We start from the raw sequence: 25069 nt of genomic DNA, 5'->3' as shown, positions 1-25069 counted from the left end.
AACAATGTTTACAAGACTTTTGTTGAGTTTGTTTTACCGCCACCAGTCGGTCCTGATTGGTTCATGTGACAATGACGTAGAATGACTGCTGGCGCCGAAAATAGACGTGTGGTTTCAAAACACTCGCGCCACTCACTGTCGTCACGAAAGCGAGACTTGTATTCAGAATTAGATAACCGACCTACAATAAACCCGTGAGCGCAGCGATATTCATCGCCCATGCAGCATTTACAGTTGGCCTCATTTACAGTCAGATATTACTGAAAAGGACTCTTTGCTCAAGAGGTGGGTGTGGCCTGCAGCTCATAATTTTAACTTAATCCACGATAACAGCTTTGCTTGCCATTCTAGCTGAATGGAGACGTTTTACTGTGAATTATATGTAAAGTTAAGTAACTGGTATCTTGATTCTGCTTTATGGTACATTGGCTTTGCTCTTTAATTGTTTGTTGTCTGTTGCTTTTGTTGTTAGGACGTGGTTCAGTGAAGTTTGGTGTTTATGTTGTGATTTGCAGACATGCAGTCATCAAGCAGCTCAACAGCCTCCAGCAGCACCCCGCCAAGATACGGTGATAAAAACACAAATATCTACATATGAGAATATTAATTTATCATATCAGTGGTCCCAACTATATGCTAAATTACATTAATTAACGTTACACTGAAAAACTTTTCCCATTAAGTTTGAACAGAAGTTTAATATACGTTTTCTTGTTTGTCATCCACCATTAGCTTTCATAGATTTTATGGACGTGGGCAGCACAATGACCTTATCACAAGAACTTGCCAACTTAACAGAAGATGCAGGACAGGAGCTGGAGGCAGAGGGGAATGTTCTGTTTGGTTCAATTCAAGGCTTAATTGTTGGTTTGCGATACTACACTGGAGCGGTATGAATTGTTGCATTTTACAATAAATCAAATGTTGCGGTTAAGTTGGTTTTATATTTGTACATTTGTTCATTTTTAAGCAGTGAAAACTTAACGCTTTGAATATTCGGTCTGAAATATCATGCAAGAATGACTTCAAAACAGCACCATTTAACTGACTGTCAACAGTGGACTTTAACAGTCATTGGCTGCTAATATAATTTCCCTGTTAAGAATTTGCAAAGAATAATTTTCTGAAATTATATTACTGAGAAGAAAGTTCGAATGTACAAATATAAAACCAACTTTACCTCAATGCAGATTTGTGTGTCCAGATATCTGTACAAAAAACCAATAACACTGCTATATTTAATAATCCCACTACCATGAAATTATACAGTATTTGATAATAGGCTTTTAATAGGACTTTACTTGTTTATATTTGTTTAAAGTAATCATTTTATTACAAGTTATTATATTATTATTTTTATTATCATTTTAACACCATTTTGTCTGGTTCTGTCTATAAAGCAAATATTGCACTTTTTAAACTTATTTATTTGTTCTTGGACAATTCCTGCTTGCAAGAATTTTGGGTAGTTGTTACAATAGAACTGCACAATATGTCGCTTCAGCAACGATATCGCAATGTGCATATCCGCAATAGTCACATCGCAATATATACAATTTTGAGTCTGAATTATAGTTGACCAAGAGCTACAGAATTGTATTTAATTACTGTATTTATAAGTAATTTATGCAAAAAAGAAAAAAAATTCTCACTTAGAATTTTTGTCTTGTTTCTTGTTTTCCAAATTATCCACATTTTAAAGCAAGAAAATAAGATTATTTTACTCACCTCAATGGTTTCAATGGCAGATAATTGTCTTGTTTTGAGGAAGAACTCATTATTTCTTCTGAAGTTGAAAACAAAACAATATTATTTACTTAATCTAAATATTTTTAGATATTTGGACTAGAAATGAGACAAAGCAAATTAAGAAAAGCATTTTTTTTGCATTTTGATTGTTTTAATTTCTGTACCTGAATAATGCTAGACTCCCCAGAAAATATTCATATCGCAATATTTATTGCAAAAAAAAAAGAAAATTGCAATATCAGATTTTTCTAATATTGTGCAGTCCTACTTTACAATAAGATTCCATGAGTTAGCAATAATTCTAATTAATATAATTATTTTTGATAGTGTATCAGTCTATTTTAACATTAACCACACAATCTGCAAGTGGAAACAGAAAAAAAAACATATATTACAATGATAGTTCACCCAAAAATAAACATTTCCTCACCCTTTTCTTTTACTTAGGTGGTTTTAAGAATTTGTACATTTCTTCTGATGAACACAAATTAAGATTGAAGAACGTTGAAAAAAAGGCAGCCACTTACATCCATAATAGAATCAAAGCATTCTATGAAAGTTAATAAGTGTTCAGTGTATCTTTTCTATTAAACAGAAGAAACTCAAACAAGCTATGGAACAAGTGAGGTTGAGTAAATGATGACAGAATTAATTTCTGGGTGAACTATTCTGTTAATCTGAGAACATTTTGTGACCTTTTCTTAACATGATTTTTTTCTTAAAATTGGCCAATTAATTCATCTGTGAAAGGGTTGGCATCTAGCTAGGTACATCTTGTGTCAGGTTCCCCTTGCATAAAGATACGACGATTGATAAAACAAAATCAGAATTATATGTTGCAGCACAACATGGCTTATTTACATATCAAATTTATTCTCCCGCCATCTGAACCTGCTCAATATCTCTTACCCCTTCATCACCTGAGAGAAACAAGGGATCTATGTAGTACCCCATCTCACCATGCAGTATAGAGTGCCCTCTAGGGGTAAAATAAAAACATAGAATCTAATATGACTGATTATGTTTCATAAAAAAAATATTTGATTGTGACACATGCCGCAGGTCAATAAAGGAGAGATGGTATCCTTGGTGAGAGAGCCGCACAATCCCTATGACCGAAATGCAGTGATGGTTGCCAATGTGTATGGCAGTCAGGTGGGGCACATCAAGAAAGAGCTGGCAGCTGCAATGGCCTACATTATGGACAACAAACTGGCCAGGGTGGAGGGGTACTGTGCTGTTTTTTTATTTTATTTTTTTACACGCGTTTAAAGCAATTTCTCAAGTTTATTTAAAATGTTTTTTAATAAATGAATTAAATAAATGGACTTTTTGTAATTCAATTGCAACAGCTTCTTTTATATTTGATCTTTTAATAGGATTGTGCCCTACGGAGAGAAAAATAAGTTCTCTATGCCAGTGATTCTCACCTTTTGGGGTAAAGAGGAGAACAGGGAGGTTGTGAATAATCTGATGATAGGCTTTGGTTTCAATCTGGACTTCAGAGGTTCATTCAGTAGTTTATTTGTTGGTTATTGCTCTTTGTTGAACACTTTATGTTTGTGCTATTGACCTTTTTTTGTTCTTGCAGGAGGTTCTTCACAAACATCTCTGGGAAGAGATCTTCTTGGATTATCCCCAAAACCATCTGCCATTCCTTTGTCTGCTGAAGAGGTACTTTTTTTGTGACACATTTCTTTTAGTCATAAAAAGCTAATACATTTTTTTATGTTTTAAAATGGTAAAATATAGATAAGTGGTTCTCAGCTTTCTTTCTTTCTTTCTTTCTTTCTTTCTTTCTTTCTTTCTTTCTTTCTTTCTTTCTTTCTTTCTTTCTTTCTTTCTTTCTTTCATTCAAATACTGACATAGTACCAGCAAAAATGTTTAAATAATCAAACATTAAAGGCACAGTATAATGTATAATGCATATTTACTACATACAAAGGTGTAGTTTGATGACCCTGTGACTGAGTGTGAAATCATGGGATCATGAGATTTGTTGTCTTTATTACATCTTAATGGGCTCCTGCAGAAAACATTTTCATGGATGAGCTAAAAATTTTAAAAAGTATTATCATTGTAGTATGAAGCAGAGTAAAGTTCATTGCACACTGAGTCTGAAATTTTAAATGACCTCACGTTGTGGTAAGGAAATTTACACGCTGCCTCCATAAATTATGTCCATAATAAACAAATTAGCATCAGGTTCTATTTCCCCGCCCATTTTTTGCATCCATAGTAAGTGTTTTGAGAGGTGTTTTGACTGAACTGAGATTTGTTTTGACTGCAACTGTAGGAGCAAAAGCATCACTACTTGAATTGACTTTGAATTGCAGTAATAGATTAATTATTACTCCTCGGTAGGCCCACACGGAATCTGTGCGCAGAAGTCTGCAGATTTTTAGCCCATCAGTGTATTTATTTGCTTGTGTAAATTTAAATTTATTCAGATTTTAAATTAATTTCAATAATATTATTGACTAATATAAAAATGTTCATATAATTTATTTACAATACAGTTTGTGAAGTAATATTTTTTGTCTTAGTATTATATGAGAGACTTGCTTTTGTTTACCAAATAAGTGGATTTAATTGAATTTGCATTAAACATTAAAGTTAAAAAGGTATTATTTTTATTTCAAATATTAAGTTTTTAGTTGTAATACTCTCAAAATTATTCAGCATTAATCCTCAGATTTTTTTAGACTTTTTTTTGGACTTCAGATGCTAAGACCTTAAGGCTGAAAGCAAAACGAGAGCTCAGAAGCAATTGCTGATGAGAGATGAGTACCAAGTGGCACAAAATCAGCAGAACTTTGATGTCACTGCGAACTGTTTCTGGTTCTTCTGTCCGAGATCACATGGGGAAGGAAGCAGCACAGTTTTATCATAAATAAAATATGTTTAGGGTGTTATAACGCTGCTCTGTGCAGTCTAATAAAACAAAGATCACATTAAAGCATCTTGGTCGTTTCTCTGTTTTCTAAAATACCTAACTGGAAATGGGAGAATTTATGATGTCACTAGCATGACGACACAGGACACTGGTCGTGTCACTAGTTAAAATTGCTTATTTCTTTGGATTTTAGTGTTCTTTGAAACATTTAAGATAACTTAAGTACAAAAGTCAGGAAAAGAACACTATTAGATATTTTAATAAGAAAAAAAAACTTACATACTATGCCTTTTAAAATAATAATACGTTTAAAAATAATAGTAATAATAAAACTTTATTTTGTTCCATCTTATCAGCTGAAAAATGCCTTTGACAAGCTATTTGATGATTTAATGGAAGATAAAACGAAAGAAATGGAGCCAGCAGAGGTGAGCACGGACTAAATGTTGTTTTTGTTTACTGTCAGTCATGTACTAATGTGTTCATGTCTGACTGTACAGGCAGTATGTACTCCTCTGCTGTCCCATCAGAAGCAGGCCCTCTCGTGGATGAGCTCTCGTGAAAACAGCAATGATCTGCCCCCGTTTTGGGAGGAGGACAAAGGCCTCTACTTTAATGTTCTCACTAACTTTGCTGTGAAGAAGCCACCAGAGAAAGTGCTTGGAGGGATTTTGGCTGATGATATGGGGCTGGTCAGATGACTGAATGTTGTTATTTTAGTGCTCGGTAAGCTCTGCTTGTGTAGTCACAAATGTTGTGCTGCGTTTCAGGGGAAAACCCTCACCACTATTGCCTTGATAGTCTCGAATTTTCGCAACGGGAAGCCTCTGCCACTGGAAAAATGTGTAAGATGCAAATAAACATATTTCTTCATGTTTTGTTGAAATAATGAAACTAATTACTGTGAGACTGGCCAAAATGTAATGATGCATCACATCAAAAACACCACTTTTCAGAAAGGACCATCCATGCCTTCTGCTAAGAGAAAGCAAGCAACTTCCAAAGGTAAGAAAGTAGCCCATCATCTGGAAATAGAAAACTGTTTTAATGTTTAGGTTTTATTCATTTATATTTAAAAAGTTTTTTTTTGTTATTATTATTTTTACAGAGAAAGGTGTAGACAGTGAAGAATCTCAGGAATCAATGGGTTTATCCCCATTAAAAAGACATGATGACACTGTTAGGGAAAATGGACCTCAGAAGAAAAGTTGGTTTCTCTATTTTTGAAAAAAAAAAAAAAAAAGATTGCCTAATATATATTTAGTAAACCTTGATACACACATCTTTTTATTTTATGTATATATTTAGGTTTTATTTGGTGAATACATTTAATATACATTTATATACATTTTTAAAGTAATGTAGAAGTTGTTTGTCACTTTTAATAAATTATTATGTGTTTTTCGTTAATTTCTCTCCCTTTTTTTTTTTTTTACTGACTTTTTTTTATGGGACCTGCAAAATGCATTTATGTTCATTTATGTTTATGCATGCGACTGACACTTTTGTGCAAATGTTATTGTTCAAATTTGCATTGATTTTATTTTCATCTCACATTGGTTTGTGTTTCTTATAGCAAAAACCACAAAGAAAAAGTCTGCCAACACCAAGAAAGGTACTTATTTCCTTTTTTTCTGGTAAGTTGATGCTTGATATATTTTCTTCATCTTGCTCTCACATACATAGCAGTGGTTCTGCTGGATGATGTGGGATTCGCTGCCGCTCTAGAGTGCAGTTCCTCACAGGTTGTGCCTTCAAAAAAGTGTGTGAAGAAGAGCTCTGGTGAGTGTAATGCTGATGAGAATTTCTTCAGATTATTTACTGAGATTTCAAGATTGTGTAAAGCAATTAGTCTGCTTTGTGTGTTGTAGTACCATCTGAAATCAGTGCGGGCTCTGTGGCCAGAGCCACTTTAATTGTATGTCCACTGTCTGTCCTTAGCAACTGGCTGGTGAGTGTTTAAAATCAGCTAATTGAAACAAACACATACACACACACACACACACACACACACACACACACATTTTTTATTTGTTTTAAAAAGATCATTAACTCGCATTGCTCTCATTTGTGCTTCATCTCAATCCAGGACCAGTTTGAGCAACATATCCGAACAGATGTCACAGTAAAAGTGTACCTGTACTATGGTTCTGAGCGCAATAGATCAGTCAGCCTTTTGTCAGAGCAAGATGTGGTTCTCACAACATACAACGTGCTTTCCTCTGATTTCGGGGTGAGTGGATTTAAACAGTCTTGCTGTTTCTGTTGTTGGTAGTAGTAACTGAAGAAAACTGACAGGAGGCTTATAAAATTTGGCATAAATACTTGGCAGGGTGCTATTTGCACAAAAATAGTTGTCTTTTACTATAAAGCTTATAGCGATGTGTCATTTTTAAAAGGCTCATTATTATGTTATTTTTACTTTGTGGAAAAGTGGCAGATACTTCAGGATCTGCATCTCGGTGTATTACAAGATATTACTAAATGGTATGTACTGTAAAATAAATGGACCTGCTGATCAGTAAAGATTTCCTCAAAAGTCCCAAAAAGAAGCCTTGATTTTGATTGTGGAACCAATATGAGCTACACGCATGTTGTGGCAAATATGCCAGGCTGACAGACACTACATCCTTTTTCATTTGTACGCCGTTATACATTTTTTCTAACATTAAATACCCATGCATTTATGCTTGTGTACAGATGAAAAAGGAGAAGAATTGGGAACAGAAATGCATAAACTTTGAACTCTACTCAGTAGAATCAGATTATCAGCTAAATCAACTTTCTTTTCTGTTCATGGGACAGTCTCAATGGCTCACCTAAACAGTCATGAACTTAGTTAGTGTGAATTTACTTTTTCCAAGTGGACATTTTAACACAGTGTCTATTTACAATATACAATCCACCTTGTTGGCAGAGAATGTAATGAGGCTGCAATAGTGTCCAGGCTGTCCACACATTAATTCCACTAACCTTTTTGTCTGGTCAGGTTTGAATAGAAATGCAGTGTGGTTGAACTTGTGTCTAATTTCATTGGTTATTCTTTAAAAAAAATGAAGTCATGCATGTCAGGTTTGGGTAAAAAAATATTTTAGGGTGATTGGCTTTTGGAATGAATTTTAGGACCAGAGAAGACCAGTTTTTGACATGGTGAAATAAATAAGCAACTTTTTAATAATGTACCTTTTTTAAATTGAACCCTCATTCTGCAGAACAAAGCCAGCAGTCCTTTGCATAATGTGAAGTGGCTGAGAGTGGTTCTGGATGAGGGTCACGTTGTCAGAAACCCCAACGCTCTTCAGAGCAAAGCTGTACTGGAGCTCCAGTCAGAGCGCAGGTGGATCCTGTCAGGTACATTCACTTACAGTACCACTGGAGGTTGGCAGATTCCTCCCTCAGTCTCAGTCCTAGGTAGTTTCCTCATTGACATGGTTTGCCCTTTTATAGCTTCTAAAGGGCAGATTATTTAAGGAATAATTTTAACCAAAAAATAATAAAATTCCTTATTATTATTATTATTATTATTATTATTATTATTATTATTATTATTATTTACTCAGTCCGATGCCATTTAAGGTGTTTATGACTTTCTTCAGCCGAGGGGAAATTTGTATTTTTCTCCGTCTAATGCAAGTGAATGTAACTCAGCGAATAGACTGTTGGAAATTCAGATTTATGCAGCGTCACAGTAATACACACGTCCACAGCTGTCAAATTTTTTGAAAAAATTAAATGTTATACTTTTTGACTACAGTTGCTAGTCTTGTTTCAGCTCTGCAATATATATGTGATGGTTTAGTTCACAAACTCTCACATAAAATATGCAGACTGGGAAGGTCAAGGAAGAACCAAGACCATTGTTTGTGTGGACGTTGTGCTTTGACCAAAAGTCTTGTGCTTTGACCAAATGCACTCAATCTTTGCATTAGTGTATGAGAATATTTCTAGTTGAGTAATTCAAAGAGATTTCTTCTTAATTCAAAATCATCTAAAACAACAGTATGACGGGTACTTATGTAACATTTGCAGATTCCTTTGTAAGCAATGTGGCAGTTCTTTTGACTCCTCTATATAGAGAATTCATGTCAGCTGAGAGGCTGTGAACTAGATGGTACTCGTTTAGTTTTTTCCTCTAAACAAAATGAGTTGCAAAGCTCCTTATTTGTTAGCTGGGTTTGTGTGGATTACTTCAAAACTGCCTAGATGTTGATTTTTGATAGAGTATGTTGAGCAGTCTCTTGAATTAAATGGAGTAAAATCCTCAAATGTTTCTCTCAAAACGTTTTCCTCGTCAGCTGAAGAATATAAATCGCATACATCTTTTGGGGGTAAATAATCAGAAAAAAAATAATTAATCTTAGTACCTATGAAGGACATCCATCTAGATATTGTTAGATGAACAACAGTGAAACACAAGGACCCGACATGGACAAATACCTGTCAGCCATTAAATCCATCACAGAAAGTTTACTGAAGATAATTTGCAGTTAATAGTACAGCAGAAGCCAGCTTCAGCACTCACACAGAGTTTGTTTGTAGGCCGCTCTCATACAGTCTCAAAGTCACATCAATTAACCTCTAAAATATCATTACTAACGGCATCATACATGTAGATAAATTAGACAATCTTTACATGTGTGCGTAAAATTCAGAGCAAAATCTGAAATCTAAAAAGATTACTTAAGCAACAAGTCTCCTCTCATAAAAAACACATACACAAAGTATGCCTATCTACTTCAAGGATGTCTTGCTCTCTAGTAGGCATCTTGTCGGAATGGTACACCGTTTGGTGTTTGGTGACCCCTGATCTAGTCTCTTAAACACAAATTCAAATGTATTAATAATCATAACACTAAAAGGGTATTTGCCAATCCTGGAGGGGTCATCACCTGGACAGCCACTTCTTTAATCTGTATCTTGACTTTCAGGAACCCCCATTCAGAACTCTCTGAAGGATCTGTTCATGCTGCTGTCTTTCTTGAAGCTGAAGCCGTTTGATGTGAAAGAGTGGTGGAGCAGAATCATTCAGAGGCCTGTGACCATGGGAGACAGAGTTGGGCTGAAGTATGTTCATAAATGCTGCATCCAAAATAACATGTTACCAATCTCTCAAATTAAATGAACTCCTCTAGCATTTGAATGTGTTATCAGGAACTTGCAAGCGCTGGTGAAGGGCATCACACTGAGACGCACTAAGAACAGTAAAGTGGGCGGACGGACGTTGGTTCAGCTACCAGAGCGGAGAGTGTTTGTGCAGTATGTAACTCTTTCTGGGATGGAGAGGGAAAAGTATGAACGAGTCAAGGGGGAGGGCAAGAATATCGTCGGCAGGTGTGTGTAGTTTTGTTACAGCTTCTAAAATCTTTAACATTAGAGCATGTTTAAAGTCTGAAAATTGTGTCTTCACAGATATTTCCAAGAGGGAACGTTCATGGCAAACTATGCTGATGTGTTGACCATCTTGATGCGTCTGAGACAGTGCTGCTGCCACCCCAGTCTGGTGGGCAATTACACAGCGGCAGGTATGAAGGAAAGATTAGCCACTGGTTGCTTTCAGTTGTCCATGTTTTCCCAACATTATGTCCATCTCATTAATATATGAAATGTGCTGTATTTTATATATTAAAGTGATATAATTCAATTCATCTTTATTTCTATAGCGCTTTTACAATGTAGATAGCAGCTTAACACAGAAGATTAAGTAAATGTATATATATGTATATATATATATAAAATTGTGGATTTAATAGTTGTTAACTTTTTCCTTACTAATATTTTTTGAGGTACCAGCCACCGCCAGTGTTTTGATGATTTTTACCTAAATCATCCTCTGATTATTTTCTGCTAAATATCTAAATGGAGAACCGAACCTCTGCTTTTAAATAAATTTGATCAAAAACTCTCAAATCTTTTGACAAAAAAAGAGAAAAGGGCATTTTTTTTCCTCAAAGTTATTCCTGCATTTTCAAGCATGCATACTGTACATCCGTGTGTAAAACCCATAGATAACTTTATCCAGATCAATAATGGCAGAATTGTCATATAAGACTTGTGAGAATTGTGATATAGAATTGTGAGATATAAACTCAAATTTTAGTGAGTTAAAGTCCATTCAGGGAATTAAACATATATGTTTTAAAAATATTGGCATAATGCAATTTTGGTATTGTAAATAGTATTCAGATGTGATGTATGTTCTGGAAAATACTGTAGATTGTTTTCAGTTAAAATCATATTAAAAGAAACAATTTCTTCCCGCAGTTTCTTCCCTTAGGCAATCCATCTTATGAACACATTATGATAGTTAATAATTGACATGATAGATAATTGTAAAACAAACATCACTACTTTTTATACACATGTACACTTATATTTATTAAACATATTTTACATGCCAGTTTGCACATTACAGCTGCACATATAATGTTGTATATTGAAATATATCTGTACATACACTTGTATATGCACAATTTGTATATTTGCATTCACTACTTGCTTCTATTTTTAAAATATATTAATTATTTGTTTTTTGTCCTGTCTCTGTAATTCTGTTGTGCAGTAGAAGCTCTGTCACGAACACAAAGCTGTTCATATGTGTAAACATACCTGGCAATAAAGCTTTCCGATTCTGATATTTAGATTCCGATTAATATCTTAAATATGGACAAAACTGCATGTAAGAGTAAGTGCACTGACTACTAACTATAGATATACTAAAAATGCTTAAACTATAGACATACCCTAAGACAGACCATACAAGTACTTTTACATAAGACAAAACAACATTGTAGTAATGTTTAAATAACATTTAACAAACATTATTAGTAAAAAGAATTGTTAACATTTCAAACTTTACAACACAACTGTTTAGAAAACTACTACTACTACCGCTGCATGTGCATAGTGGTTAAAAACCCCATCTTTATTTAATCAAATGCTTTAAATGTGCATTAGATGTTCCTGGGACGCCTAGTGAGCTGCGGGAGCGTTTGATCCAGAAGATCACATTAGTGCTGAACTCGGGCTCAGATGAGGAGTGTGCCATCTGTCTGGACTCCCTCCGTCAGCCCGTCATCACCTACTGTGCTCATGTGTTCTGCAGACCCTGCATCTGTGAGGTCATCCGCTCGGAGAAGGTCAGCACTGCTTCATCATCTCTGAGCTTTTCTGAAGACTTCTCCTGTGTTTTATATGGTTTGTGTCTTTTAGGAGCAGGCCAAGTGTCCTCTGTGTCGAGCTCAGATCAAGACCAAAGAACTAGTGGAGTATCCTGGAGAACAAGCGGAGACTCGGTCAGACACTGGAGAAAACTGGAGATCCAGCTCCAAAGTAAACTCAACTTTTGTCAATATTTATCTGATCTCTTAACTCTTTTTTATTGTTGGGATTGCTTGAAATAAATTTTTTGTAAATTTATGGAGGGATGATTTTTGAAGATATAAAAACAAGGATAAAACTTTATTATTGTTAAAAGGACAGGAGGAAAAGTTGTTGTGATGCCCAAAAATATGTTCTACTCTGAATCATAATGCAAGGCAAGTGAAAATGTATACTTCTATTCGTAAATGTATAGTACTTTGCTTTGTCTTCACAAACTTGAAGGTGGCAAATTTATTTTCTATGACACTCACCGGCCACTTTATTAGGTACACCTGTCCAACTTCTCATTAACGCAAATTTCTAATCAGCCAATCACATGGCAGCAACTCAATGAATTTTAGGCATATAGACATGGTCAAGACGATCTGCTGCAGTTCAAACCGAGTATTAGCAATGGTAAGAAAAGTGATTTTGAACGTGGCATGGCTGTTGATGCCAAACGGGTTGGTCTGAGTATTTCAGAAACTGATGATCTACTTGGATTTTCAGACACAACCATCTCAAGGGTTTACACAGAATGGTCTAAAAAGAGAAAATGTCAAGTAAGCGGCAGTTCTGTGGGCGCAAATGCCTTGTTGATGCTAGAGGTCAAAGGAGAATGATCAGACTGGTTTGAGCTGATAGAAAGCAAACAGTAATTCAAGTAACCACTCGTTACAACCGAGGTATGCAGAAGAGCATCTCTTAACTCACAACATGTCCAACCTTGAGGCGGATGGGCTACAGCAGCAGAAGACCACATCAGGTGCCTCTCCTGTCAGCTTAGAACAGAAAACTGAGGTTACAATTCACACAGGCTCACCAAAATTGGATAAAAGAAGATTGGAAAAACGTTGCCTGGTCTGATGAGTCTTGATTGCTGCTGTGACATTCGGATGTTAGGGTCAGAATTTGGTGTCAACAACATGAAAGCACGGATCCATCCTGCCTTGTATCAACAGTTCAGGCTGGTGGTTTAATGGTGTGGGGGATATTTTCTTGGTACACTTTGGGCCCATTAGTACCAACTGAGCATCGTGTCAACGCCACAGCCTACCTGAGTATTGTTACTGACCATGTCCATGCCTCTATGACCACAGTGTACCAATCTTCTGATGGCTACTTCCAGCAGGATAACCCGCCATGTCATAAAGCACGAATCATCTCAGACTGGTTTCTTCACAGTACTCAAATGACCTCCACAGTCACCAGTTCTTAACAGAGCACCTTTGGGATGTGGTGGAACGGGACATTCGCTTAATGGACGGGCACCCAACAAATCGGCAGTAACTGCTTGTTGCCATCATGTCAATATGGACCAAAAGAGTAAGGAATATCTGAGGAATATTTTCAGCACCTTTTTGAATCTATGCCACAAAGAATTAAGGCTGTTCTGAAGGCAAAAGGGGTCCAACCTGGTACTAGTAAAGTTTACCTAATAAAGTGGCTTGTGTGTGTGTGCGTGCGCGTGCGTGTCTGTGTGTGTGTGTACACACACAGTTGAAATCAGAATTATTAAACCCCCTTAATTTTTTTTATATTTCCCAAATAATGTTTAACAAGGCAAGGAAATTTTCTGTGTCTGATAATATTTTTTCTTCTGGAGAAAGTCTTATTTGTTTTATTTAGACTAGAATAAAAGTTTTTATTTTTTTTAAACCATTTTAAATTAAAAATGATTAGCCCCTTTAAACTATATTTTTTTTCAACAGTCTACAGAGCAAATAACAATAACTTGTCTAATTACCCTAACCTGCCTAGTTAATCTGATTAACCAAGTTAAGCCTTTAAATGTCACTTTAAGCTTTATAGAAGTGTCTTGAAAAATAATAAGTGTGTGTGTGTGCGTGCGTGCGTGTTTGTGTTGTGTGTGTGTGTGTTTTTTTATTTAAAAATGCTGCCCTGGTAAGCATTATAGACTTGTTTAATTTTTTGTGTTTGTTTTCTGAAGCTTGTTGTCATTATGAGTAGCCATGTTTCAGAACTTTACTTCTCCTTTTTGCAGGCGCTCGCTTTGATGAGCAACCTGTTGAAACTCCGCAATGAAGATCCCACTGTCAAGAGTATGGTGGTCTCTCAGTTCACCAGGTTTCTAGATGTTCTTGAGGTCGCCTTAAGGTACAGTCTTCATCCTGGAGATTAAGGTAAACTACAGCCTGAAATCAGCCATGACTTTGTTGATGCTGCTTGTGTCTGCAGGGAATATGGCTTCTCTTTCACTCGCCTGGACGGCTCTCTGATCCAGAGGGCCAGAGCAAAGGCCATCGAGGACTTTCAAGACTCCACTCCGGGAAGCCCCACAATAATGTTACTATCACTCAAAGCTGGAGGCGTTGGGCTTAATCTGACCGCAGCCTCCCAAGTCTTCGTGATGGACCCTGTGAGTGCTGGGATAGCCAGTAATGTTTGAGTGTGTTCACACATCTATAATGAGCAATGAATTGAGGCTAAGGAAGTCAAAGAGCTGATTTGTTCATGATGTAATGTGCTGTTTGTTCAGGCCTGGAATCCTGCGGCTGAAGATCAGTGTGTAGACAGATGTCATAGACTGGGCCAGAGCAGAGATGTGGTGATCACTAAGGTACGCTCTTTGATTTCTGCTGTGGCAGGCGCTCAGAGGAATGTTAGCGGCTGATTCCAATAGCTATTATTTCGCGTCTGGCGTTTTTCTCAGTGGTAAACAGAAGTGCTGACAAATGTAACAGAGCAAGACGTTAATGGCTTTCTCTTTAGTCAATGACTACTAGTTTTATTATTAGCAGTTGTTGGTAAAAATTTTGATCAAAGGTTTACAACTTGGGAAAACTGACACATATTTACAGTGTGTGATGTTTCCTGTCATGGTATTGAAGGAATCGTCCACCTAAAAATGAAAATGTATCATCATTTACTCATCCTCATGTTATGCCAAACCTGTAGGACTTTACATTTTCAAAACAGAGGATATTAAAATGAATATTGATGACTATACTTTAGTTGAGTACTGGGGGAAAAACATTGAGTAAGAATTCTAAATCAATTAGTTTGTGTTCGAAGGAATAAAATGAAGCAACAGGTTTGGAATGACAATGATAATTTCATTATTTTGGAGTGTTGAAACATCTCTTTAAGAATGTGTTGCATATAACCATGAACACATTGAGTAAGCCAGTGTGTCAATAAGTCAATTTAACCTGTATCCTGCTAATATATGGTAACTTCACTGACATTGATTACAATATTATTTACAAAAAAAAAAAGACATTAAAGTTGAAAAGTATTGTAATGACCCCTATTAACTCGTGTCAAAGAGTTACCTATAAAGGGTCAAACTTTCATAGACTTTTCTCATAGTACAGGATTCTAGTGACAAAACTACATTCTCTTCACTGTGGTGCTCACACTACACAGCAGGCTTGTGTCATCAGTTGTCATGTAAGCAGGGTTCATACGGACATGGAAGACCTGGAAAAGTCATGGAATTTTGACATGACATTTTCCAGGCCTGGAAAAGTTTTGAAAAAAAAAAAAAAACACAAAGTTTTGGAAAAATTATGGAAATTAGTTGAACAAATATCTGCATGGTTGAATTAGGGCTGCGCAACTTTGGAAAAATCTGACATTACAGTATTTTGTATTTCTGTGATATACTGTATATTGCGATGTGTATACACTTTCACCAAATGATTTAACAGGTTTAGGTGGATTGATTGGGGGGATTTTGAAGAGGAGTGATTTGAACAATATAACAAATAAATACAAGCATAGATAAATAAAGTATAGTAAACATAAAAGTGAATTATACTTTTCAGCTATTCAATATTCCAGTACAGAAATTGAATAATCAACATTGTATGATCTTCACTGTATATAATTTAATCTTTATTAAAGTTACAAAAAAAATTGTGGCTGGATGTTTTAACATTTGAAATATTGAAATGTTCACTCAGTCACAGGGATAGTTTACTCAAAGATTCAAATGTACTCAGTGTTTACTTACACTTTACTTGTTTCAATACTATTGGAATTATTCCATTATATTCTTTTTGTGTTCATTAAAAAAAAAAAAAAAAAAACTCCTAAATGTTTGTAACAAGTGAAAGGTGAAATGAAATTTTTTTTAAACTCCACTATGATTAAACTATAATCTCAACATTGCATATCCTGCGATGTGACTATTGCGGATGCACACATTGCAATATCGATGCTGAAATTATATATTGTTAGCCTTAACTTGAATATAGGTTAGTTGTCTTTACTTTTCTGTCCTTGGCCAAAAACTTGCTCACATAGTTGGTGCTGCGTAAACATTATCTAAATCAATTTTACATAGATATAAAAACAAATTAGAATATTTACTATGTAAATGTAGACAATACGTCATGAAAATGTACTTGAAAGTTCTGGAAAAGTCACAAAATTTTAGTAGTAAACGTGTTTGAATCTGGGTTAAGGAATATTGTATATCTAGACAATTGTTCTCACAGGATTATAAGCAGCCTGACACAAAGCAGAAAAAATGGCTTTTTTCTGAAAAAAAAAAAAAAAAAAAAACACCTAGATGTACATTATCCCAGTTATTACACAGCTACTTGCAACAAACTAAACAATTAGACGCAAAAACATTGATCTGGGCTGTAATAACTTACAATAACCTAAACGTAAATGAATTATGAATTAAATATAAAGCCGAAAGAAACGGCTGCATGCAACCTACACTAACAACTAAAAGTGGATATGAATGTGTTGACTAATGATCAAGTTGATTCACAGCACTTGCATGAGCCTGTTAGTTTGTGAATCAGAACCAATCAAATTGACCAATCAGAATTAGGTATTCCAGAGTCATGTAAAAAATATCACACACACACACACCACAATGCTGCCAAAGTGAGGGGAAAATGCTTCTTTATTGAAATCGTACACTGCAACATGGGAGAAAAGCTCATTCTGTGACATCAATGTCTACACAATATAGGACAATTGATGACTGCCAGTGGGTTTGAGGTAAAAGGAGATCGAAGGACAAATCATTTTAAAATATAAAATACTTCAAATACAAATTATTGCTTACAGCCAAATCCACCAGTGCAACAAAAGAATTTATGGCAACCAGACTGAAATATAAAAATAAATAATGGTCTTCCATTCAAAGTAGGCGTGTTCAGCAATACTTTCAGGTGTTTTAAATCAAGTACTGATGTGCGTCCTGATTACAACAGTCACACATCCAGCTGATTTGTCACAGTGTTTTCCCTTAAGATGACATGAACAGAAATTAAACAGCAGATGATTACTGTCATTAAGAGCTTATATGTAGCTCTACTTAGGAAATTAAGGTTTTAGTCAATCAGCCATAGTTTGTCATTTACAGTTAAAAAGTCAGCATTAGTCATATCAGACCATATACTGTTCAATTTAAGCCACGTCATTTTAAAATGAAACTTTCCTGTTTTCTGTTGTTTAGTTTATCGTGAAGGACTCAGTGGAGGAGAACATGGTGAAGATTCAGAAAAAGAAGCAAGAGCTGGTGGATAAAGCTTTTGGAGTGAAAAACTCACAGGATGCAAAACAGGCCCGGATAGATGATATTCGAGCACTCATGGAGCTTTAGTTTTCCTGCTAACATTAGTGAAGTTCAGTCGTTTATTAAAGCAAATCCTTTAAAAAAAAAGACTTGTTTTTTTTTAACACTACTTTATATGCAGTTTGTCAACAGGATTATCTGAGTTTATGGGACTCTTTTTGGTAGATTATTAATTTCAGATGTTACAAGTGTGGGGGAAAGTAACAGGAAGGTTACAGTCAACTACAATATAACTATTAGCTGTAACCAGGTGTAGAAAAACCCTTGTCACTGGTACAGGAGTAAGCATGCAGAGTGATCTTAGAATCACACAATAAGAGAGTTGCTGATGTGTATCAGAGTTATCAGTTAAGCAAGTTTGCAGCACACTAGTTGTTTTGTAAACAAGGTCTTTGCAAAGGTGGCCAGAAGATAAGTGAACAGTTTTGGTTGCCCAATTTATATTTGGGACGTTTAAAAAAAAAATAAATAAATAAAAAAAAAAAGGGAATTATATTGTTTGCTTTATTTTTTTTTCCCCCTCAATGTTTCTGATCTTTCAAAAACAAAGGCAAATAAGGAGGTAAGACCTGAATGTTGTGAGACCATAATCATGTTATGGCATGATGAACAAGAGAAAGATAACAGTAGTGTATTGTTCAGCGAGATCAGAAACATTGTGTCAATGTCTGGTGCAAACAGACCACAGTATGGTAAAGGTTAAGTGCATAGGGCTGCATAGATGATTTGGACGGTAGAAAAATCAAAATGCACAATAATTTCTTTCTCCAAATGTTTTATGGACTGTACATACATACATACTCCAGTACAAAACTAGATCTGATTGTCTACATCTCACTTAAGGAAGGAATCTAGCTTTTTCTCTATGTTGTCAAAAGAGTCCATTCCCATGTAGTCCGCTTGACCCTGTTCCCACTTCTGCTTCCGCTCCTGAGACGACATCGGAGGTGAAGGGGGATGGGATAAGTGCATCTGACCCACGTCAACATGGATATCACCCTGAGGGGGCAAATCAAAATCAAAAGCAAATATCAGAAACTGTGGAATTCGAATTCTTTGCAATCTTGTCTGTCGTACTAGCAGCATTTACATTAATAAAAAATTAAATAAAAACATTGCACCAAATAAACTAAGCAGCAATTTAAAAAAAATTCATATTACATGTATAAACTGCAAATATCTCTTAATGTACTAGCCAAGTTCACTGTATGGTTTTTCACACCAAATAAAATATGCAACAGTGTGCATTTAAAAATAAATCATTCTAATTCTGTTTTCTTGTATAAGAAATCCTTACACAAGACAGAACTAGTCATAGTCCTCATTTCCACATTTTGCCTCTATGACTGGCAGTGTGGAGCCGTGAAAGCTCTGCTCACCTCTGTGCAACCAGAATAGAAGGGTTGGTCCCCGTACTCCTCCTTCATGAGAGCCAACACTGAAGAACTGAACAGCTCCCACCACTGCAGCAGGTAGTTGGGGTGCATATCAGCATCGTGGGACTGTCCCTTGACCGTTTTGCTTGCGGTGTCAAAACTGTAATCCCATGGTTTGACTTTGCCAAGGAAATGAACTACCTTGGCATCATGGCCGTATCTAGAGGAACAAGGAATGATCAGATCGTTCCGCCAAAATTACAAGGATTTAGAAAATCCAAAACACTGGCCAATCGGAAGTTCTAAAGAGAGATCAGCCAAATGGGTCAAATTTGATACTCCCTTAAATTGTTTTGGGCATTTGATGGCATCCTAAAAACGTCCAATAAAAAGTACATCTAAATCAGAGCTTGACTAAGCTCACATGTTGGTAATGGAAAATAGATCATGTAGCAAACTATTCAAAATGACATTTAGGCTCTGTGTAAAGACCCTAAAATAGCCTCCTCTATTTTGGATTGGGAGGAAGTTGCAGTGCAAAGCAAAGAACAGAAAAGATTTCTGGTGCCGTTTTCAGCTCTTGTTACAACGTAGCAACACAAACAGGCTTTCATTTGACCTTGGCACCTTTTATGATGCAGACAAATATTTACAAACTAGCATTTACAACATTAATGAAAAATGTGACTAAACGACTATACAAATAAAATTGATTGTATTTGTGCAGACTCCTCGTCCAAATTAGGCCATTTATGGATAAATGACAAACCCTCAAATGTCGCAGACATGAACCAAATACTTCATTTCTAAATGAATCAGCTATGTTTAATGAATCAAGTGACTGCGTTAAGTTGTGAATCAATAACTTAAACCAATTAAATCAGGAACTAAATCCTAAAAACACTTGCTCTGAAACACTCAAGTTCTGCCCCAACTTTGGAACCATGTGTTAAGTGTAAATGTGATTAACTTGTTTGCTGAATGGTTCTCAAACACTTTTCCCCCAACCACAACAGATACTATAGTTTAAAAATTGAAAAGCCTTTTTTTTTTGCTAGAATGAATTATAGAACCATTTAAACTGCACTTAAAAGCTTCAAGTACTGAACGCTTTTAGAGCCTAAAGACCTGTTTTAGTTAATTTTTTTCCCCCAAAGAAGCACATCAGCCTGCACAAAATGAAAAAAAAATCACAAATTACAGGAGTTGACTGCATTGAAATTGCGGTCCACAATTACAAAACAAAATGAGAATTAGTATCAATTCTATGAGGAATCAACAGCACAAAACTGAATCTGGCATGTTAACATTTCTCTTACTGCTTGAATGCTGGGAGATAAGTGTAGATGGCGATGCTGCTGAGGTTGTAGATGAACGGAAGGTGTTTTGAAATGTCTGCTGTTGCCCAATCACTGAAGAAGCTGTTGAGGACACCCTGATCCCCACCTGATGAAAAAACATCAAAAACAAACTGAGAAATAGTAGTCCTCCGGTTGAGATGTTTCTGGTGCTCTGCTGTGCTATGAAAAATATTTACAGAGGGTTGAAGCAATCAGAGGTTGAGCAAACTGAGGGTTTGGTGAAGGGAATGCATACAACATTGCTTCGGGACACACTTGTTTTGCTGTTTGTTTAACCTTAACCCTTGCTTTAAAAAGGGCATGCGAGCAAAGAAAACTGACCTGGGTTCAGCTGACCTCAGATAGATATCAGTGAATAGTAGGCTTATGTTACATGTGGAAAAAGCACCTATACATTACAACAAGACTTTTGCATCAAGGCATTGAGTGCTGTTCAAAGTCAGAGCCAAAGCCTAGCTTGAAAAAAAAAACAATGACAATGAGTTGCACAAGCATGTTGGATTCACCAGGTTTTGTGCCAAAGCAGGTTCACCAAGCAAAGAACAGTCACAACTGTCCAGATGTTTTAAGTATCAGAGCTGGCTTATAGCTCTACTCCAAACTAGCAATAAAACTAGCTTTGGGTTTGATTGAATAGCACTTTGATTGTGATCAGGGAGTATGATGAAGGGCAAGCTCAAGGCCTTCGCTTCATTATGAGACTTTTCTTTTAATAGAAACTATTTGCGGTTAGTACACAGTGTTGCCAAATTTCATGGATTTTAGAGCACCATATAAATACAGCAATTTAACATGCATAAAAGCACACCAAATATGAAGGCAAACCATATTTGAATTTAATAAATAAATAATAAGTCTTGGTTTAAAAAAAATTACTTTATATGGATTAGGAATGTAATTGATTCCATTAAAATGTCTTAATTTCAATTGAGGGGAAAAAAAAATTATGTATATATGATCACAGGTGGTATTATGGGTTCCTCCTGGTATTAATTCTCTTTTAAATGAATCTTGTGATCACTGGTGTTTGAACACTTCTCACTCCCATGCAAGTTTAGGAGATTTAATAAAAATAAATAAAAAAACTACAGAAATCAAATTGAAAGCAAAAGTGAATTTACAAGGTACTAGGAGTGGTCTCATTTAAGAAGCCTTTGTTTACTTTATTCCCAGGAATAAACTCCCTGGGGTATAGCGGTGCACCCCACAAAAAAAAAAGGGATATCACAGAGCCACCTTGTGCTCAGGCTACAGGACTAATAAAGAACTTAGTCATGGCCATGTTGAGCACCAGCAAGTTTGTGTAACTTTCACAGCCCGGGGGGGGGATCATTATGCAACCCAGTTTTGCAAACCCAAAATTTAAGAAGCTCCACCCATAGCTTCTTTACCAAATCTAAAAAAGGTCACTTGCCATCAAAGCTGCCACCCTCTGAACAGGCGGTGATGAGTTTCCCATAAGTCTCATTGGAGGGGCGGAAGACAAACACACCAGAGTTGAAGCAATCAGGCCAGCCAGGATCTGGTGCAGCAGAAAGCTCCTCTCTCTCAAATAATTCATCAATGTTAGACAAAACCTGGAGAAAATCAAACATATTAATGAAAATCTGTAAAAGATCACAAAGCCATTACAACCAACACTGAAGGCACTCACTAGAGTATCTGCATCCATAAAGACACATTTGGAGTAATCTGTAAGAGTCCAGCAGTGGAGTTTGGTGAATGTGACACCCAGGTCAGGTCTCTTCATCATGGCCAAGTGTGCAGCATCCCGACTGTCCAGCACATCCACCAGCCTGACTTCATCATAGATTTTATGAAGCACTGCTCTACAATGAGCACACAGAGCAAAGTCAGACTGATTGATCTATAGATCACACTCTGTAGCATGGAAAACAATGGGACTAAAAAAATATAATTTAATCTTTAAAAATTGTCAATTTAAACAAGCGAAACTTGGTTCCAAGAATTTGACCATGTCAACATGGAAGCCACAACAGCCAGACTTCATGAACATCGGAAGTCTACAAATTATTGATTTGTAACAGTATACTGCATGTATAAATCAGAGTCAAAATGTGCACATCTACATGTACTAAAACAGTGTTTCTCAACCACGTTCCTGGAGGACCACTAACACTGCATGTTTGGAAGGCCTCTTTTGTCCATCTCCATTACAGGTCTCAGTCTCTGCTAATGATCTGAATCAACGCCAGTACTACAACTGAAAACTACTGTAATTTGCCCGTGCTTCAAAAACACTTTACCTGGAGGGTTCAGAGACATGGGGGCCAATCAAGGCCACTAGTTTCTTCGATGTGTTGTGGTTCCTCAAAGACTTGCCAAGTACCATTGCTCCTTTGGCATACTTGTCAGTTGTAGCAAGGGTGACAAAAGCCTGGTCTGCAATAGCATACAAACACACCATTATCAAATATTTTAATATCTGTAGAATCTTTATACCATAGATGAAAATAATTTCAAACATTTTAGCCCAGCCATTTGTCACCCTAAGGAGGGGTGATTTTTTTTATAACAGTACTGGAACTTTTTAGTTTGTTTAACCCAGAGGATTACATTTTTCCAGACTAATAAAAGTGTGGATGTTAATCAAAATTGTCACCTTCTGCAAAGGGCAAGACCTTCAAATTTCTGCTGACAATTTAAAAAGCAAATTGTCATTAACCAATTGTTGCAATCTCAGATTAGCAATGCTGTAGATGTATGGAAAGCAGTGGGGGGCAAAAGTTTATTAAATTTTGCTAAGACTCAGCTTGACCATTTGCTGAAGTGGCAAATTTTGAACATTGCCAAACGGACCATAGGTGATGCCAGCATTAATCACCCTTCACAAATACGCATGACATCTGATGCAAGTTTATTCAGATGTAGCTTTAGGTCACAATCAAATAGTCTCAAATGTAATTTTATTGAATACTATACTTGTCAATGCCAAACTGTGTTGACAATGAAATTTTATAATTTACTTGAAGACTCTGGCCATGATCAGCTTGCAATTACGGTCATCAACAAGTTAGACATGTTGCAAGTGGAACACAAGTTGCAAACTTCTTCATTTTATTACTCCAGACCTAGTGGTGCATTGGTGAATGCATCAGCAATTTTTACAATTTCACTTGAGTGACCGAGTATTTTCTTTAATGCTAAAATAAATAAAAACTTAAATTAGCCAAGCTTTCATGTGAGGGCAACTTCTTTAATTTGTTTTAAATTTTACAAGCTAAGTGTTTGTGTTACCCAATGCCTTTATCTTGCTGTATGATATTAGCTTAATCCAATCATCTGCTGAAATACACTGCAGATTTAGATGCTCATACCAGTGTAACTATGGCTGAGGCACATGGCCAAACTCCAAGTCTTCAAAGACATTTACTAATAATTTAGGTGATGCTGCTTGAGGCAGGTCAAGTTTGTTAAATTGTAACAACTTAAAACATACGCCTTGGCAGAAAATTGAGCACCTTGTGCGTTTAAGTATTCCTACAGCTAACTACACCAAACAATTAGAAGTACAAGCAAATATGGTGTACTAAAAACATTACTGAATGAGCAGCTAGCATCACATGTGTTCAGCTAGACCTTGCGTTAAACTCTGTACCTGTAGGGATGCTGGCTAATTTCCTCTTGAAAATTACTTAATATATATATAGCGACTTTAAAAGTTGCCAGATCAGAGTAAAAAATAAAGTTTTTCCAGGAGCTTAGGAGTTATATTTAACAATTAGAAGAGCACATTAGATTCCTTAAGGAAATTCAAGCCAATCAACTTCATAAATATCAGATACATACAATTCAGATAAACATGCATTTCATTAAACCTTCATCACAAAATAGCAATATTTCAAAAATAAAAAAAATAGATGGAGCCTAGAAGGCATTGAAACTTCTAGTGAGGTTTAAAAACTGTTAACTTCTGTTATGTGGTCCAATGACCATTAGTAAATGTTTGAAGCCATTTTAAATCTAACACACTAGTGTAGTAAAACGTAAATCAATGTAACTGAACACAGCTGACCAGAAGACGCGTTTGTGCCAAACCGATTCTCGACTGCACGGCCGCACTTAACGCCACTACACCGGGATGAAGTGACAAACTAAAGGCAGCTCTTCCTCAATGCAAGGCCACTGAACGGTACTGTAAACAGCGCATCAAACAGTTGCTCCGCATGTGAGATGAGACTAGGCCCCGTTAAACCACAGAGCAGCCGCTAAACAATTAGTATCACAACATATTACACGACGGCAGAGTCTACACAACGCCGAAATTAAATGTCAGCTGTAACATCCAGCGCGTCCAGCGACCTTCGGAGCAGCGCGTGCTCGAGACCGAGTGCAGATACCAGAGCAAACGCAGCAGTTTACGATGTTTTTAAATTTTGAAACACAAACAACATGAGATGTTGATGACATTGCTTACCTGCCATGGCTCACGTAAACCGTCAAACCGAACCGAACCGAATAGGAGGCCTCGGCTTGAAACGCTGGGAGAGAAAGTGGACGTGCTCTGTCAGTGGATTTATAGTGACATGACTTTACACGGTCACGTGACAGCTGACAACAGACACGCCCCCCTCACTTCATGACGAAGATTTTTTTTTGGTACAAAACTCACATTTATTGCATGGAATTAATGAAATAATTATGGAATAAAAATACCTTTAAAATATAATTCGACATTTAAAAATGTTGTAATGTTCAAATGAAAACTAATATTGTTTATAGATTATTAATTTACATTTT

General features: G+C 36.2%; 2 protein-coding genes across 10 annotated transcripts; one reads left to right on the top strand and one right to left on the bottom strand.

The window, feature by feature from the left end:
- The first annotated feature begins 130 nt into the window (after positions 1-130).
- hltf (helicase-like transcription factor) lies at positions 131-17658 on the top strand. Of its 8 annotated transcripts, none has more exons than XM_087240843.1 (25): positions 131-285; positions 516-569; positions 733-890; positions 2812-2978; positions 3129-3256; positions 3341-3423; positions 5003-5074; positions 5147-5338; positions 5417-5491; positions 5603-5651; positions 5755-5853; positions 6223-6261; positions 6336-6428; positions 6518-6597; positions 6736-6879; positions 7859-7997; positions 9575-9710; positions 9798-9977; positions 10056-10168; positions 11601-11782; positions 11856-11975; positions 14011-14123; positions 14205-14385; positions 14506-14586; positions 17452-17658. In XM_087240843.1, exons 2-25 carry the CDS (start codon positions 518-520, stop codon positions 17596-17598), a joined length of 2823 nt encoding a protein of 940 aa, XP_087096969.1. In that variant the 5' UTR covers positions 131-285; positions 516-517; the 3' UTR covers positions 17599-17658. The 8 variants fall into 8 exon arrangements, with proteins under 8 accessions (XP_087096969.1, XP_087096967.1, XP_087096970.1 ...); XM_087240841.1 differs by having other exon boundaries at positions 6333-6428; XM_087240844.1 differs by having other exon boundaries at positions 473-569.
- gyg1a (glycogenin 1a) lies at positions 16876-24819 on the bottom strand. Of its 2 annotated transcripts, none has more exon segments than NM_213510.1 (7): positions 16876-18570; positions 18951-19167; positions 20267-20393; positions 21723-21885; positions 21963-22137; positions 22576-22711; positions 24747-24819. In NM_213510.1, coding segments are annotated over 7 exon segments (990 nt in total). In that variant the 5' UTR covers positions 24754-24819; the 3' UTR covers positions 16876-18405.
- Between the last annotated feature and the right edge of the window lie 250 nt (positions 24820-25069).

The sequence above is a fragment of the Danio rerio genome, chromosome 2 (assembly GCF_052040795.2).
Source record: "Danio rerio strain M-AB ecotype USA chromosome 2, GRCz13ab, whole genome shotgun sequence".
NCBI classification, from domain to species: domain Eukaryota; kingdom Metazoa; phylum Chordata; class Actinopteri; order Cypriniformes; family Danionidae; genus Danio; species Danio rerio.
Note: the sequence above shows the minus strand (reverse complement) of the source record. Positions and strands in the feature narration are given on the sequence as shown.